Source organism: Streptopelia decaocto (assembly GCF_964273445.1).
Source record: "Streptopelia decaocto genome assembly, chromosome: 2".
Lineage (NCBI taxonomy): Eukaryota > Metazoa > Chordata > Aves > Columbiformes > Columbidae > Streptopelia > Streptopelia decaocto.
The window spans coordinates 68,758,413-68,775,591 of record NC_138655.1 but is presented as its reverse complement, the minus strand read 5'-3'; the positions used below and the strand labels follow the sequence as shown (position 1 = coordinate 68,775,591).

General features: G+C 40.6%; 1 protein-coding gene across 1 annotated transcript in view; it reads right to left on the bottom strand.

Moving 5' to 3' along the window:
• MOCOS (molybdenum cofactor sulfurase) overlaps nt 1-17,179 on the bottom strand; it is a gene marked incomplete at its 5' end in the record, with an annotated part of 233,577 nt that overhangs the window by 31,185 nt on the left and 185,213 nt on the right. Inside the window, 2 exons of the mRNA XM_082045174.1 lie at nt 6,914-7,360; nt 10,271-10,387. Coding sequence (XP_081901300.1) covers nt 6,914-7,360; nt 10,271-10,387 — 564 coding nt within the window. The remainder of the gene's footprint in view (nt 1-6,913; nt 7,361-10,270; nt 10,388-17,179) is intronic.

Below are 17,179 nucleotides of genomic sequence, written 5' to 3'. Positions count from 1 at the left end.
CTTCTGCTTCTCTCTGTTTAATAAAATAATTGTAGGGAAAAGAAAGAGCATTTAAGAAACTGAGTTAGAATATTTTGCTCTCTGCTTTCTGCACCATGGGTACAAACCCCATGGGACAATACCAAACAGAAACCATCCTGTGGCCAGGAACGTGTTATGAAATGCGCATTCTGTAGGAACTAACCAACCTGTAGTGAGCTGACATTCTTCATGCCAAGCTTCATCCTCCCAGGTGCCAAAGGTCTCTGCACTCTCATTTTCTCTGGAGGTCAAGCACCTCCCATACTAAAACACTTCAGAGCTGAGAAATCAGAGGTCAGGAGAGGAGGAGATTATGTGACTCTAAAGAGATCAAAGAGCTGTGAGTTTGTACTCATATCTGCACTGAGTTTGTCCTCCCTCCACTAAGGAAGTCACAGAATCACAGAATCACAGAATCACAGAATCGACTGGGTTGGAAAAGACCTCAGAGATCATCGAGTCCAACCCTTGGTCCAACTCTAGTCCGTCTATTAGATCATGGCACTAAGTGCCATGTCCAAACTCAGTTTAAAAACCTCCAGGGACGGCGAGTCCACCACCTCCCTGGGCAGGCCATTCCAATGCCTGACCACTCTCTCTGTAAAGAATTTCTTTCTAATATCCAGCCTAAATTTCCCCTGGCAGAGTTTAAGCCCATGCCCCCTTGTCCTATTGCTAACTGCCTGGGAGAAGAGACCAATCCCCACCTGGCTATAACTTCCCTTCAGGTAGTTATAGAGAGTGATGAGGTCACCTCTAAGCCTCCTCTTCTCTAGACTAAACAACCCCAGCTCCCTCAGCCTCTCCCCATAGGTCTTATGCTCAAGTCCCTTCACCAGTCTTGTTGCTCTTCTCTGGACTCGCTCCAGCACTTCAATGTCTTTCCTGAACTGAGGGGCCCAGAACTGAACACAATACTCCAGGTGTGGCCTCACCAATGCAGAGTACAGGGGAAGGATCACTTCCCTTGTCCTGCTGACCACGCTATTTTTGATACAGGACAGGATACCATTGGCCTTTTTGGCCACCTGGGCACACTGATGGCTCATGTTGAGCTTCCTGTCAATTAGTACCCCCAGGTCCCTTTCTGTCTGACTGCTCTCCAGCCACTCTGCGCCCAGCCTGTAGCGCTGCAGGGGGTTGTTGTGACCAAAGTGCAGCACCCGGCACTTGGCCTTATTGAACTTCATCCCATTGGAATCAGCCCATTTTTCCAGTCTGTCCAGATCCCTCTGCAGAGCCCTCCTGCCTTCCAGCAGGTCGACACTCCCTCCCAACTTGGTGTCATCAGCAAATTTGCTGATGATGGTCTCAATCCCCTCATCTAAATCGTCAATAAAGATGTTAAACAGGACTAGACCCAACACTGACCCCTGGGGAACACCACTAGTGACTGGCCGCCAGCTAGATGCAGCCCCATTCACCAGCACTCTCTGGGCCCGGCCCTCCAGCCAGCTCTTAACCCAGCGTAGAGTACACTTGTCCAAGCCATGGGCTACCAGCTTTTGCAGGAGTATATTATGGGAGACAGTGTCAAAGGCCTTGCTGAAGTCCAGATAGACCACATCCACGGCTTTCCCCTCATCCACCAGGTGAGTTACCTGATCATAAAAGGACATCAGGTTGGTCAGACAGGACCTGCCTCTCCTAAACCCGTGCTGGCTGGGTCTGATCCCTTGTCCATCCTGAAGGTGCTGTGTGATTCCATTCAGGATGATCTGCTCCATAACCCTGCCAGGCACCGAGGTCAGGCTGACAGGCCTGTAGTTGCCAGGGTCAGCTTTGCAGCCCTTTTTGTGGACTGGGGTAACATTGGCCAATTTCCAATCATATGGGACCTCCCCAGTGAGCCAGGACTGTTGGAAGATGATGGAGAGAGGCTTGTCAAGTTCTTCTGCTAGCTCCCTCATCACCCTAGGATGGATCCCATCTGGTCCCATAGACTTGTGAGGATCCAGATGGCTCAGTAAATCACCAACTATTTCCTCCTGGAATACAAGGGGCCTATTTGGGTTCCTATCTCTGTCAACCACCTCCAGAGATGAGTTGTCCTGAGGGCCACCTGTCTTACTGGTAAAAACTGAGGCAAAGTAGGTATTAAGTACCTCAGCTTTCTCCTCATCTTTGTTAACTGTATTTCCCTCAAAGTCCAACAGAGAATGGAGGTTTTCCTTGCCCCTCCTTTTGTTGTTAACATATTTGAAGACGGACTTTTTATTATCCCTGACAGAACTGGCCAAATTAACTTCAAATTGCACTTTTGTTTCCCTGATTTTTTTTCTGCATGATCTAGCTATTTCCATAAATTCTTCATAAGTAGCCAGCCCTTTTTTCCACAGTCGGTAAAGTCTCTTTTTATTTCTGATTTCATTCAGAATCTCCCTGTTTAGTCAAGCCGGTTGTCTTCCCCGCCGGCTAGCCTTTCGGCACACTGGTATAGCCTGTTCCTGTGCACTCAAAACCTCCTGCTTGAAGCATGTCCAACCCTCCTGGGCCCCCTTGTTTTTAAGCATTGTTTCCCAGGGTATGCTCTGAACTAGACTTCTGAATAGGCAAAAATCTGCCCTCCGGAAGTCCAACGTAGAGGTTTTGTTAATGGTTTTCCTTGCATCTCTGAGTATTGAAAATTCTATTATTTCATGGTCACTATGCCCCAGGTGGCCTCCAACCACTACATCTCCCACCAGCCCTTCTCTGTTTGTAAACAGTAGGTCTAGCGGGGTCTTGCCTCTGGTAGGCTCATTTACCAGCTGATGAAGGAAATTGTCCTCTATACACTCTAGGAACTTCCTAGACTGCCTCTTCTGTGCAGTATTGAGCTCCCAGCAGATATCTGGCAGGTTAAAGTCACCCACAAGAACAAGGGCCGTCGATTTTGAGACATCTGCCAGCTGCTTGTAGAATAATTCATCTCCTTCATCATCCTGGTTGGGTGGTCTATAACAGACACCCACAAGGATGTCAGCCTTGTTGGACTTCCCTCTGATTCTGGTCCACAGGCACTCAACCTTGTCACTGCTGACCTCAAGTTTAACAGAGTCAAGTGATTCTCTAACATACAAAGCCACCCCTCCACCTCTCCTACCCTGCCTATCTTTTCTGAAGAGCTTGTAGCCACACATAGCAGCACTCCAGTCATGAGAGTCATCCCACCATGTTTCTGTGATGGCAACTATGTCATAGCTTTCCTGCTGCACGATGGCTTCCAGCTTCTCTTGTTCGTTGACCATACTGCGTGCATTAGTGTACGTGCACTTCAAGTGGGCTGCTGGTTTCACTCTTAATTTGGGCTTTCCATCTTTCATCTGATCTTTGGAGACCCCAGTTTCAATCCCTTCCCCCTTCAAACCTAGTTTAAAGCCCTCCTGATCAGCCCTGCCAACTTATGGGCTATAGTCCTCTTGCTCTCCCTAGAAGGATGAAGCCCATCTGATTTGAGGAGAGTAGGTACCATGGAGCTTGCCCCATGGTCAAAAACCCAAAATTTTGATGGTGACACCAATCCTTAAGCCACCTGTTGATGAGATGAGCTTTTCTAGTCCTCTCTTTATTTAGCTCCTCATCCATCCCAGCTAACACAGGAACTGAGGCGAATATCACTTGTGCTCCCGTCCCATGAACTGATCGACCCAGTGCTTTAAAGTCTTTTTTAATTATCATTTCCCCTGGAAGCAGTAAGTCAGCAGGCAGACTTCACTGGCAGATGGGCTGGGTCCCGCACACACAGTAAGCTGGAGTTTTCCACTGCACATATTATTTTAGGTAAGTGCAAGTGATCATGTACTTACAATAAAGCCCATTTACTACACACACTAGAGATCTGACCTCCCATACCAGCTGGAGGCCTGCACTTGAACTTACAAATCTGTGAGATTCTGATCTCAAGTATCCAAGTACAAGATGAGTGAATTTATTGCCTCCAAGTATCTAAACCGCTTTTACCTTTCCACATAAACTACCTTAGAGCTGCCATATAACTGAGAAAAAGGAGATAAACATTTTAATTGGGAAAATATTTTTCTAATTTTCCAATAACTACAAGGCATCTAAATGTATTTCAGATTTAAAACATGAAACTGAATGACAATTCTTGGCTTCTAACTGAAGATCAAGGAAACTACAAGCTATATGATTATTACTTTGGAACTTTATGAGTTTCCTAAATAAGAAGATAATGTAATGAAGTGTGAGGTCTGTATGACAAAGATCACTAAGAGACTTGCAAAGGAATACTCTTCTGTGGGATTCAGTCTTTTCATGACAAAGCCTAGAAATGCTGGCATAGGCAAAATGATTTTCAGGATTTGATTCCATTTAATTGTGGTACAGTTTCTCTAGCATGTCTTGCTTTAAACTCCAGTGCTGTGTGGTATGGGTTATTTTCCCTTTCAAGGTGATACAGGCTGAAGTTGTAGTAGTGACACACACAGACTTGTGGAGGGTGACGCACTCTGCAGTTAGTGATGATATGGGTTCTGGCAGCGCTGGCTTTCTCTTCTACTCTTAGCCACTGGGAAGAGATCAACTCACTGCTTGATTTAGAATGGGATAAACTGATTTTTAAAGCTCATTACAAATGGGGGGCTGTAAGTTGCCGTTTGCACCTCTTCCATAGGCAGACAATCAGATTGATGGATCTTTCACAGGCTGGTTATAGATGTACAAAAGGTCTAGAAGTGTCACTTAGACCTTTGGGAACAAAAACCTGAAGAATGCCAGGTGGACAGGAAGAAGATCATGAAAGCAAACACATTTTCTTTGGGGATTTACTTCAATATTGAAAATAATGAAAATCAATCAATCTTTTGGCTACATCTCCTGGCTGGCTCTCTTTGTGCATTGAAAGCACTTTTTCATCATATTGATTAGGTCAGCTTCTACTGTTCTTTCACATGTACTCATGTATCTTCTATGAACTAAGTGAAAATGCACAAAAAATGCTCTTTGAGAAGAGGAGCAGAATTAAATGCTATTGGTAGAGAACTTCCAGTCCCTTGCAATACCATATACTAAACCCAGTATACATTTAATTATATATTATTCTTCGGCAATACAGGCTATGACTGTACTTAGCTTACTGGGTTCTACTGTGGTTGATACTTTGCTATAAAAAAAAATCAAACCAGAATACACTAGAATTCAAAAATTATTCTAGGCATGCAAAACTAAACCTCATAATATAATTACAATTTTAATATCTGTATTTTTAAACTATTCAGACCAGCTAGTGTTAGCTGTGCAATCCAAGTTGCCTTGGATTCCCCTGTAGTCAATGGAAAGAGACAGAAATATTCAGCAACAATTCCTTTTCCTACTGCAGATGCCTATTTAATGATAAGATGAATTAGCAGGCATCCATCTCTCCCTGCTTACAGAATAGTATCTACTTTTGGAGGGGTAAGTTGAGGTAAGATGAACCCTGCTTTCACGCTAGACCCATTAACAAGTGCCTGCCACAAGAAGCATGCATGGCGAACAGGGATTTTCCACCTCCATATAAAATTGCAGGTCCATCTGCCAGGGAGTCCCAGGTTCATATGAATTTATCACCTGGAGTCGTTTCTGCTCACAGAACTTGAAGAGAAGAAACCTGGTTCAGCTTGTGGCGAAACATAAGCTGTCTTTCATGCTGAGGTATGTCTTACCTGCTCCTGGGCACAATCACTTCAAAGCCTTCCTAGCACGGAATGTTGTGGTGTGTTTCTCACAACACCAGCCTGCATGTTAAAAATAGAATTTTACCTCAAAGGGGCCTGAACACTGCCACAACATATTTCAGCAGCTTCTGTAGTGGGCTCCTGTAATACAGCTATAGGAAGTGCAACACTTAAACAAAGGTTAAAACATTTTCACACGAAATGTGGGATTACTTTGATTTTCTAAACAGTTTGCTTTAGTGGGAGGTTAATAAGAGGTAGAAATTGTTTCTTCAGGTCTCATTCAATACTCAAGATTGTGCCTCTGAATTAAGGACATCATAAACCAAAGCAAATTTTAAAATACAGACGTTTCACTGATCATTTAACAGTCTTTGATTTAATTCATCAGCCTCTTTTTGCATTAAGTAAAAAAAAAAAAAATCACAATCAAATCATCTGAGAAGCCATATTTTAAATTCAGGTGATTTGTTGCTGGATTTGACCCCAATTTTCATCAGATATGAGACCGTGACCTACACCAGCAAGTTTTCATAGGGAAAGTTATACTGTTATTGACAGTCATTAAATCACTTGCCAGTATGGTACTGAGCAGAGTCACATTTTAGGTCATGTGTGGGTCATACACCTATTTCATCATGCATTATTAAAAAAAAATAAAAGCCACAGCTAAGGTGACGATATTATTAACTTGGTAAAAAAGCAATTAAAGTCTTCAAAGAGTGAACTTTCAAATACTGCAGCAACACTTAAATGTCATATTTCTGTTGCAAATGTAATTTTAATGATAACATTTCTTTGTAATGTAAATCAGCCTCCTCTCAATTATAACATGTTAATCAAGTTATTTCTCAATTGCTTCCTACCCATCAATGCCCACAAGTCCATCACGTCAGTCCATAAAAGCATACTAATTACTTGATTATATTTTAGTCAAGTTTTGCAAATCCAACTATTTTCTTTGAGACTATATGTTATGCGCAGATTTGCCTGTTGAGGGGGAGGGGAGAGCAGAAGACACATTTGCATCCTGCAGCTTCAATCTAATTGAATATCCTTCAAAGTACCTTAGCATGCAGGACTGAATCCTAAAAACGGGAGAAACAGAAAAACAGGTACCCACATATTGCTTCCTAATATCTCATGCACTTGCTATTCCTGGTTGACGTGTCCAAGAGGGGTAAGAAAAAACACAAGGTTGAGATTAATATTTAAGAATGATTCAAAGCTTATACCTCAAATGCAGAGCAGGATTTGATTGGGTAGAGGTAGATGTTGGTTACAGTGATGGGCTTGCCACCTTTTCTACATGTTGGTACCGCAGTCTCAGAAACAGCTGCCCTTATGCTTTCTGCCTCAGCCTCTGGTGGCTGCCAGCTGCCGGTCATCTTTGTCACAGACAAATTATTCCTGAGTTCTCTGTCCACGATGTGTGGTATTGGAGACAATTTATCCCCACTGTCAAAGGAAGGGTGGTCATCTGGGACAGACTCTGTCATCAACTTTGTAACAGGGGACTGGAAAGGAATCTCAGTGTCTGACTTGGAGAGTGTGGTGGCTATGATGAATTTCAGAAAAGTCTGTGCGTCTTCAAAAGAGGACATGTAGCCAAAGGATATTCTCACAGAACCAGTGGGACGTCCATCAACTAGGTCTATATCATCTCCACAGACATGGCCAGCCTAGTTTGAAATAGGAAGAAAAACAGAGATTATGACAAACTTTGCTTTATTTCCCTCTAATTTTACACAGTTATTAATGGGTCCGTTAATTCTAAACTGAAGAACTGTTTTCAAAAATACGAAGTTAACTCATGCATAGCAAGAGAAAATGTAGAAAAAAAATCCCAATTTTCTTATTACTTAAGCTGGGAATAAGATAATTTTGAGACACTTGTCCTATTCTACCCTAAGGCAAGAGAGACTTCTCAAAACCATGCCAAGAATCAGAAAAAGTTTATATGTCCCAGGATGGCCTGTTAGCTAGGGCAGTCTCCACGTATACTCCAGTCTCATCTGCACAGTTCACTGGGATCTAAACTGGAATATTATATTCAGAGAAGTGAACAAAACATGATACTGCTGATTTTTCTCAGGCCGTTTTCTTGATATTTGCTGTCAGAACACTTCCATTTTATATTATCAGTGGCTTACTCATGGCTTTTGTTAAATAGTCCAATGGATAAACTATACAGCTGAGACCTGGCATGGGATATTATCAATAAACAGCAAAGCACAGACTTGAATCAATAGCTCCAACATGCAAAGTGACTTCCCTCATCATAGGCAAATGCAGTAAATCTCTTTTGCTGATCCATTCAACACGTTGCTTTCAGGATGGAAGGAACTAGCCTTCCCCATACCATTTCCTCCTTCAAAGAACACAGGTCGCCACTCTTGAAAAATCTTTGTTGAAAAATACTTCAAATACCCTAATAGTGACCTCCACGTAGATACCACTCCATTTGATATGTCTTTGATACAGCACTGTTTGGAAAATTCTCCCTTAGAGCAGAAGTTTCTACTTCAGTAAGTGGGTCAGTGAATGCTGCCACCAACCTCCAGTGAGATAAGCTAGAGGCCCCTGTTCATTCACCTAACATCACCTCACCAATGGACACAAAATTCAGTCCTAAGTCAGCCTCCTTATTCCTGTAAATGCAGCAACTGTTGTTTTTTTTCCCTCAGAACTTCATTTATTTACACATTTCTGGTGCATAAAAATGGAAATGTGAATAGATTATTTACACGAGGTCTTTTTAAGTAAGAAATGTCACAGTTCAATGAACACAGATGCCATTTAAGCAAGGAGAAATAAAAAAAACCCGAACCCTCTATGTCAAAGCATGCAATACAGTAGTAAATATTTAAATGCAGTGTGATGTAGTTTTTATCCTTGACAATAGAGCAGAAATAACATTTGAAAAATTAGGTTGCATCTGTTAGTATACATGTAACCCTTCTGCCAAGTATTGACTGATTGACTGAGGAGAGAGATTCCTGCTGCTCAAATAAGTAAATGAGTTCCTACCTAACACCCTAGGAAAACTAACCACACCTCTCCAGGGATCCTTGAGGACAAAAAATCCTCCTTCACAGGCATCTTCATCAGGAAAGGAAGAATACAGTCAGCACTTTGGGAAAAGTCAAAACTGAAATATATGCGCAAATGCTCTGATAAAAGATGCCTTCCCTTACACAGTAATGTTGTTAATAACTCATCCAGATCCTTCTCAAAGGACTGATGAGAATGTCCCAAAACAATGATGGCTTGACTGTACCACCTCATATGACTTTTGGCAGATTGTCTCTTTATAAGTTTGGGTTTGGCCTATCCCCATTTAAATGTTCAGCTTTATTAACATGATACAAACCTATAAAAGGCCACCCACTCCTTAGCAAAATCTTCATTATATAAAGAGATCCAAGAGCATTGCAGCTGGTCATTTGGCACTTAGGCAGAAGGGTAGACCTTATTTTCCTTTCTCAGAATCCCTTGTAGAACCTGCTCCTCCTTGAAAATTCAAGCATCACTCAGCTGCTCTTAGACCATGCATGAAGAGAACATGGTCATGGAGCTTTCTATGGTAAATCAAACCACCATTTTGGCATGGAAGGTACTAAAAGAGCTCTCCCCCTTTAAGAACTTGTGCTATCAATCTTGCATATAAGTGTGTATCAATCTTGCATGTAAATGTGTTTGCAGAAGTTATCTAAATATCTCTGTGAAATTATAAGGGAGCTATAATAACAGTACAGCCATTATAATTTTTTATCTTTTGAAGAATACCATTAACAAAATTGTGGGTTGTTCTGTATTAATTTACTGTAATTTCAAACCCTGACAAATATGCAGACATTGTAATAAATCCTGCTACACATCTTTTAATGACACTTTATGGAAAATATTAGTCATCTAGAAAACAGCCTTTACATTCATGGTCTAACAATCTAACACATCAGTAATCTTGATAGATGTTATCAAAGTTTACTTCACTGTGTATTCTAATTTATTATTTCTTGTCTAATTTGCATATGCCTTTCAAATTGAAAAATCCAACAGCAACAGGTCTATAATACTTGAACATTATTAAGTACAATTAAGGATACTTAATGAACAACATGACATGAATTGTCCAGGAACTTCTGTTCTGCAAGAAGTCTGGATCTCATATAATTCCAAATCTGAATAAGAAGCCATAATTTTATATTTCCTAAAGAATTAAAAACAAGCAACACATGCTGCTTTGGTTTCACCAAATGATTTTGTTTCAACATCCCATTTCAATGAGTCAAATATCAGCTTGTTTAGTACTTGAACACGGCAATTAAGCTGACAGGTCAGAGAGAGCAAATCAAATTTATTTTCATTGTTAAAGTTGTAGCGACTCAAACCCACAGGACATGTTACACCTACATCAGCTTTCAACTAACTATGGGGGTTTTTTTGATACATAGCCAGATTTTCTTCTCCTTTCCAAACCTCCCATCCTTAGGGAATTCATAACTGATAACCAGATGATGTCTCCTGGGTTACTGAATCTAGGTATTTTCCATGGGCAATAAATAATGCAATCTCATTCAGGCACTAACCTGCAGGTTCCTTTGGATGTCCTCATTGCTTATACCCAAATGCATCTGGCAGGCTCCTGTGTTACAGAAGCAACCTGTACGGAAATGTATGTTGTAGAGACTGGCCATCTTGTCCACCTTCCCAATTCAGCAGGAGACAGGACATAGGAGAAGAATGAAAAATAGACATTTTAAAGTTGTGGTAAACAACATACAATGTTTTAAAGGCACAAATCAATTGGAAGTAAGCTACTTCTCTAAAGTATTAACAACTTACTGTAGCTTTTAGCATTTCCATACACATTTAGGATTTTTCAGCAGGATGGCACTGCAGAAAAGAGATATGGCTTGTCAGGGCTTCATAGCACAGCGAAGAAACAACAGAGCACACCATGGGGATCCTCTTAGCACAGCTAAGAAACCATGGAAGCACACTGCAGGGATCTGAAAATGCTTTATGTTGATTTCAAAAAGCAACAACAACAGCTGGTAAGGTTGGCTGAGCAGGTACAGCTAATGCTGCTTATTTCCTTTGCAATAAATGATGAACATTCCTGGTCAGGACTGGGAGAGAGTCAGATGATCAGAAAGGTGGCAGGAAACCTGGCACATCTCTGTCACAGACTTCCACAACAACCTCGCACAAGCTGCACTAATCTCTTTGCACTTTTTCTTCTCTTCTGCAAAACGGAGTGCTGTGAGCTCTGGGAACAACTCTGCTGCAGGCCGAGGGCCCCAGCAGGCCAGTGACATGGTCCTCCTCGCAGGGAGCTCAGGCTCAGCTCTGCGCAGAGCGACAGTTCAGCCTAAAGGTGCAGGAATGGAGGTGTCAACCAGCTCTGACCACATTCCTGACTGTGAGCTCATGCCTTGTCTGCCTGAGGTATCAACTCAGCTTTGCTTGATCTCTGCTGGTTTTGCTTTTTTTAAAGTAAGTTTTCTTTGTGCAGGATAATAGCCCAATATATGTAGCAAATCCTTCCTGGTATAATTCAGTTTATCTTCTGTCTCCTATCTTCTGACATCATCAGTCTTCTGACGTCCGTCTATCTTCTGATGTCTTTAACTGTGTGAGATACCAAGCACCTTTAACTTCACTATCTCAGCAGCCTGAAAAGCCAAGGCCTCTGTTAGACTTTACTCCAGGCTGAAATAATTTAACCTAAGTAGTGTTTGGCTCTGCTAAAAACTGTTCAAATAGCATTAAAGGCTGTAGGTTTTGGTTTTTGTTTGTTGGTTTTGTATGTGTCTTTGTGTGTTCGTGTGGTTTTGTTTTTGTTTTTGTTTTCATTTTTGTTTTGTTTTACTGTGGGACACAAGTTACTCCACACAAAAAATGTGCTGTGTATAGAGGAGAAATCCTACAGAAGAAATCCTACATTATTATAATGCACAAGTTCTCAATTTCACACTTAGATTCTTCCCCATTAGTTCAGTTCAAAATGGTTCGGTTCTCAAATGGAGACACAATCAAAATAACTCCATATATCCAGACATGGAATGCAGGGAATAGAATCAGTCCCAAGATCCATATTCACAATTAATGCCTTGGAGAACATCCTGTGTTCAAAGCATGTTTCTCAAATCAAAGTTACAGTAAAAGGCATCTGTTGAGAAAGACTGTTGTGTCATTAGCTTTGTTTTGTCAGAAGACTTCAATCTGGGAACAGTGACATTTTCTTGACTTCTTTTTTCATTTAGATGAGAAAAGTTGTCATCCTGGCATAACATGGTTTGTCACGGTGCTAGTGACTCGTGGGTGGATCTATCATTCTGCTAATGATGACAAGCAAGGCAAAAATCTTGACAGATACTTCACTACTGAATTTGTATACTGTTTGGGCTTATTTGCTCAGTATACAAAAAGCTTTAAAATATATAAGCATTTTATGATTTACTATTCTTTTCTGAAGAAACATGGGTGGGGCAGCCTTGCTTATCAAAGTGTATGTAGTGTCATGAAATTTCCAGGACCCAACTTCAAAGAATTGCTAACAAGATTTTTTTTTTTAAACAATTGATTTTGTAAAATAAATTATTATTGTTCTTTAATGAACAGTAATTTAATTCTAACCACATGACCCAATACCCTTCTCCAATAACACTTTCAATTGTGATATATATTAATCTGTACAGTAGCCAAAGATTGTTGATACATTAAAAAATATAAGCGTTAGAGAAATATAGGAAAATATGGTTCAGGAGAGCAGTTCAGGAGAACAAAGACATGTTATCCATAGCTTTAGTATTAATCAAACTCTGTAATCACCAATCTGATAACAAATAGAGGCCTTTGGAATGTGATGCATAATTTTCATTGCAAACAAAGACACCATGTGAAGAATCAGTGAGAGCAGCAGTGCAAATCTATCTGTCCCTTGAATACATGCTTGACTTTGGACATATGCTTCAATTTCTTGTTGTTTAGCTTCACCCTAGTAATATGCTACTTGGGGAGTTAACTTAATCTCTCTCTGCAGTGCTACCACATAGCAAAACAAATAGAACATAAAATATCTGTTACAGTTATTTTGATGAAGAAAAGCTTATTTAAATAAAGCACATCTTTAAAATTGCCATAACGGCTATGAAGCTCAGAGTCATGAAATACAGAATGCTGCTTGCAGCTCTGTCTGTAACAGCAGCAGCTGACTTTTGGGAGCTGGGAATATGTTTGTCAATGAAGGCACAGAAACATGAATGGTACTAATGGGAAGTACACAGCTTAATGTACTCAGATTGCCAGTTTGGGTGGTTCCTGGGTTTGATATTTGGAACTATTGCGGCTTGGTCTTTCAGAGCCTAAAGACTACAATTAAACTGTAAAGCACATCCAGAAATCTTGCAGCATTTTTACTGATTTCAGTCAGTGATGACATGGTAAGTAAGCCATCACAACATCTTGCAGTCCTGTCTGCCCCTCAGGACCCTTTTGCATTTGTTACTTTCTCTGAAGCTCTTTCCTGTGGGCCTGTAAGTTGCTTCATATTCCAACACTTCTGATATCAGATCATCTTGATTTTTGACACACAAAAGGTGCTTTTCGCACTTCAAGTTTGCAGTCTTCAAGTTTAATAAACACACATGGATGAATTCATCTAAATCCATTTTTAAAATAGTTGCCTTCCACAGTGAGCCTTCTTTTAGTGTTGCAAGATTGACCAAATGCTCAAAGCTAGGGTTTTTTTCATAGTACTCTATCTATAAATACTATTACAGAGAGGGTTTTTTTTTCCCTGGTTTTAATGCATTACTCTGCAATAGTCTCCTCTGAATATTTGGTATTTTAGTTTGCACTCAGCAGCTGGACAGCTCCAAAAATAAATTTGATTCTGGCGTATTCCAATTTCCCATTCTTCGTCACACAGCTGCACTGGTGACTTTTCTGCCTTTGCTAAATGACTCACTTCTGCTGTCCATTCACTGCAGGGCCTCTGTGGCAGTCAGCTGAAAGGTATAAGCTGTTCTTTGGCTACAGGCTCCACTGAAATAATTACACTGTAGGTAGATATATACTAAGTGACAGTAAATATTTACAAATAGCACATAGTTTTGCAGTATTTCTAATCAACTAACTCACTATTTTCACTAAGAAGGACGGATTCTTTAGGAACCCCTGCTGAAGTCATTCCACTGGATCCAATTCTGTAGTCCTTACTGAAGCAAGTACTTCTTAATTTGTGCAAGTTATTTTACTGAATATCACAAGGATTATTCACATGAATAAAGGAACTTCTTATAACAGATCATGAAGTGTCCCGAAAAACCCAAAATCACATAAGTCAATATTGGCAGGTACTGTTTTTCAGGAACTGGGATTGGGACTTCTCATTATACTTTCTACAATGCTCAAATTTCAGAGCAGTTTGTTTGTCTGATGGATTTGCTCATTAGAAGAATTTCACTGCACAGAGCTGATGGCTGGTTATAAAACAGGCTTCACGACACTGTTCTCCACATCCACTGGTAAATTAATTCACTGATTCATGGCATGGAATTGGAGAGAAAATAAGCTAGTTCTTTCTGTCATCCAGCATTTGACTGTGAAATGTTGTTGCTGATGTAAGTGCATATGCATACTTAATCTTGTTTAATACAATTTAATAAGAAGTAGGTCAGAAGAAAAAAAATATATCAGCATTTGTTTCCAAATCACTTAGTAGGAGGAAGAAAGCATTTTAGCTGAGTTACAGTATACTTAAACTGGTTTAACTGCATGGTTTCCTGCAAGAGAGGCATTTTTTCCCATCCCAGGGAAAGAATTTCTATGTGGGCAGGTTCTCACTGTATTGATTAATCCGATCCTCTCCTCCTCATTACGTCTCTAGTTGATGACAATGGTTTAAACTAATTGGAGAGTGGATGTAAGTCTCTCTTTAGTCTACACCCATTCATCACTCACTCTGACCAAAACCCCTTTGGTAGAAGACAGTGAAGTATTAGCCAGAGATACTGAAATCTATTGAAATTGCCAAACTCAGGTGTCCTCATAATGGAAATGCTGTCTTATCAGGAAAATTGCAGTTGATGTGATAATTTTATCTGCTGGTTTCAAAGACAGTCAAATATCAGGTAAGACTGGATGGGAGGCTGGAAACATCAGCACAATTCAGTATATGGGTGTTGCCGTTCTCAGGAATTCTCACTTAGAAGATGCCATATACATAGCAAACTGCAGGTCCTCCATGCTTAAAGGACTAACAATAATTTTATATTTCTTTCATCCAGAAGCTAGAAGATACTGTGGGGATGGAGTGGCAATAGGGAAGAAATGAAACACAGTCTTGATTGTTAATGGGCAATCTCACTGTTTTTCAACTGTTTTTTGCTTTTCTGTTGAGCCCAAGATCCAGCTCTTTGAAACTCAAAAGGCTGATGAGAAGGCTAAACACCTTGGTTTTCTTTGACTTGGCATTCAGTGAGAACGAAAATTTGGTTTGATAAAATGTCAAGGAAAGGATGGATTCCAGGAAGAAAAGCAAAGCAAAGGAAGCCAAGCCCTCTGTGGCTTCCTAACTCTGACTTCAGCAGAGCATTCCCTTGTGAGTCTAAGGAAGAAGTCAGTATCTCTGCATCCCCTTGCTCACCCCAAGCTATTTCGTAGGCTAAAGGCTTTGGGTCAGACTGCTGCTAGTCAGAGAAGTGGAAGCCAGAGGCAAACAACACCGAGGGCTAAGCTATGGCCAGTAACAAGAAGGATAAAAACTCATATCAAGAAGGTTAAATGGGAATGTGGCAAACTAGTACAAGTGGAAACAATGCTTAGGAGTAAAAAGGTGCAGTGCATGATACTGAAAGTCTAGTGACATCATAGATTTAATTCATGTTCCAGTCAGAATCCTCTCCACCTTTTCCTCTTTCTCTTAAATCACTTAAATCATTATTTGTCTCTATTTATCCCTTCAAAATGGGGATAAGAAACCACAGGTAAGGTTGAAATCCCATGACGGACTGTGTTGAAATATTATTTTAATTACGTTCATATGGGGTCCTATACAAGATTTGTATATGGTGCAAGAAGATACAAGCAAGGTAATAGAGAGGTGGAGCCAGGCTCTCTTTGTTGTCAAATAATTCAGATGGTGGACTGAAACTGGATGCTGCATGTGTTCAAAAGCAGCTGATCTGTTTTTACCAAGATCAAGAAAAAAAGGAATCCAGCAGAGGCTGTCAAAAGTGCACTCCTTTCACTGCTACCATGTGGTTCCTTTTTACATTTCTCCCCTATGTAACAAAGTCTGTAGTTTATAGCCACTGATTGGCCCTGTTTCTAAATAGAAAATATTTAGTCTCCCTCACGCATCTGAGATTCTTTCATCCGAACCACTACAAGTGTCTTTCTTTCATCTTCTTTCCAGTTTCCTTAGCAACATGCAAGGACACTCCAGAGAAGCAGTGTCAGGCAACACCTTTAGTCTAAGCTTTCAGGAAATTTTCTAACCTTGACCAGCTCTGATGAGCAGTTTAATAGCAGACAATTTCAAGCATACTATCTCACATGTGTCTTTGTCCCCACCCCAACTGAGACATTACAGAAAGCAACTCAGCCTGTGCTCTGCCACTGCCTCCCCAGCAAGAAGAGAGCTTCATTACCTAATAACTAGGTTTGCAGTTATCACAGTGAGTCTCTCAAGCACAACATCTCCTCACGCCCAGTCAGTAAACCCCTACCTAGAGAGCCCTTTGATTGTAAGGGTTGTCTTTGAGTGCCCAGTGCCATGAAACCAAATATAAGCAAAGATCCAGATTGTAATGGCACTTCTGACCAATTTGAAGCAACAAGGTGCCATTTATTGGCATGCCAGTGTGGTTTGCTGCATTGCTGTCTCCCTGCTTACCAGAAATCCACAGTGCAATTGGAAACTAATTGGAACCAAGGAAATTAATGGATGTTCAACAGGAATCTTCACAACAATCTTTTTCTCCTTGTACTCCTGTTTGCATTCTATTGTGCTGGTCCATCTGACAGCCCTGGCTTCCTGAAACCAATGACTAAACCTATAGCTGAAATCAATAGTGAGCAATCACCCTAGCAATTTTTAGGCAGCTATTGGGAAGACGGCCAAAAATCCCATTAGGCATGTTATGAGCACTTTTCTTTTCCTGAGTCATCAAAATTAATATGAGTAGATATGCTTCTAAAAGCATTAGTGTAATGAACTAAAAGTTGTTTGACCATCTCTGCACAGACATTCTTAGCTGGAATTGACAAATGCTGGATTTCCTTTTTCTCTGCCTCAGATGAAAAAATGCTGCCCTTCTCCACCTGCAAAACTGAATGATTGTTTTACACAAAAGTAACAGATGGAAAAAACATAAAAGGATTATGGTTTGAAGAACAACAAAAATGTCCTGCTTAATAACTTTCTATGAAGATTTATTTCACATAGATTAAATAAAGTTGAAATTATCCCTCACTGTTGCTTAACA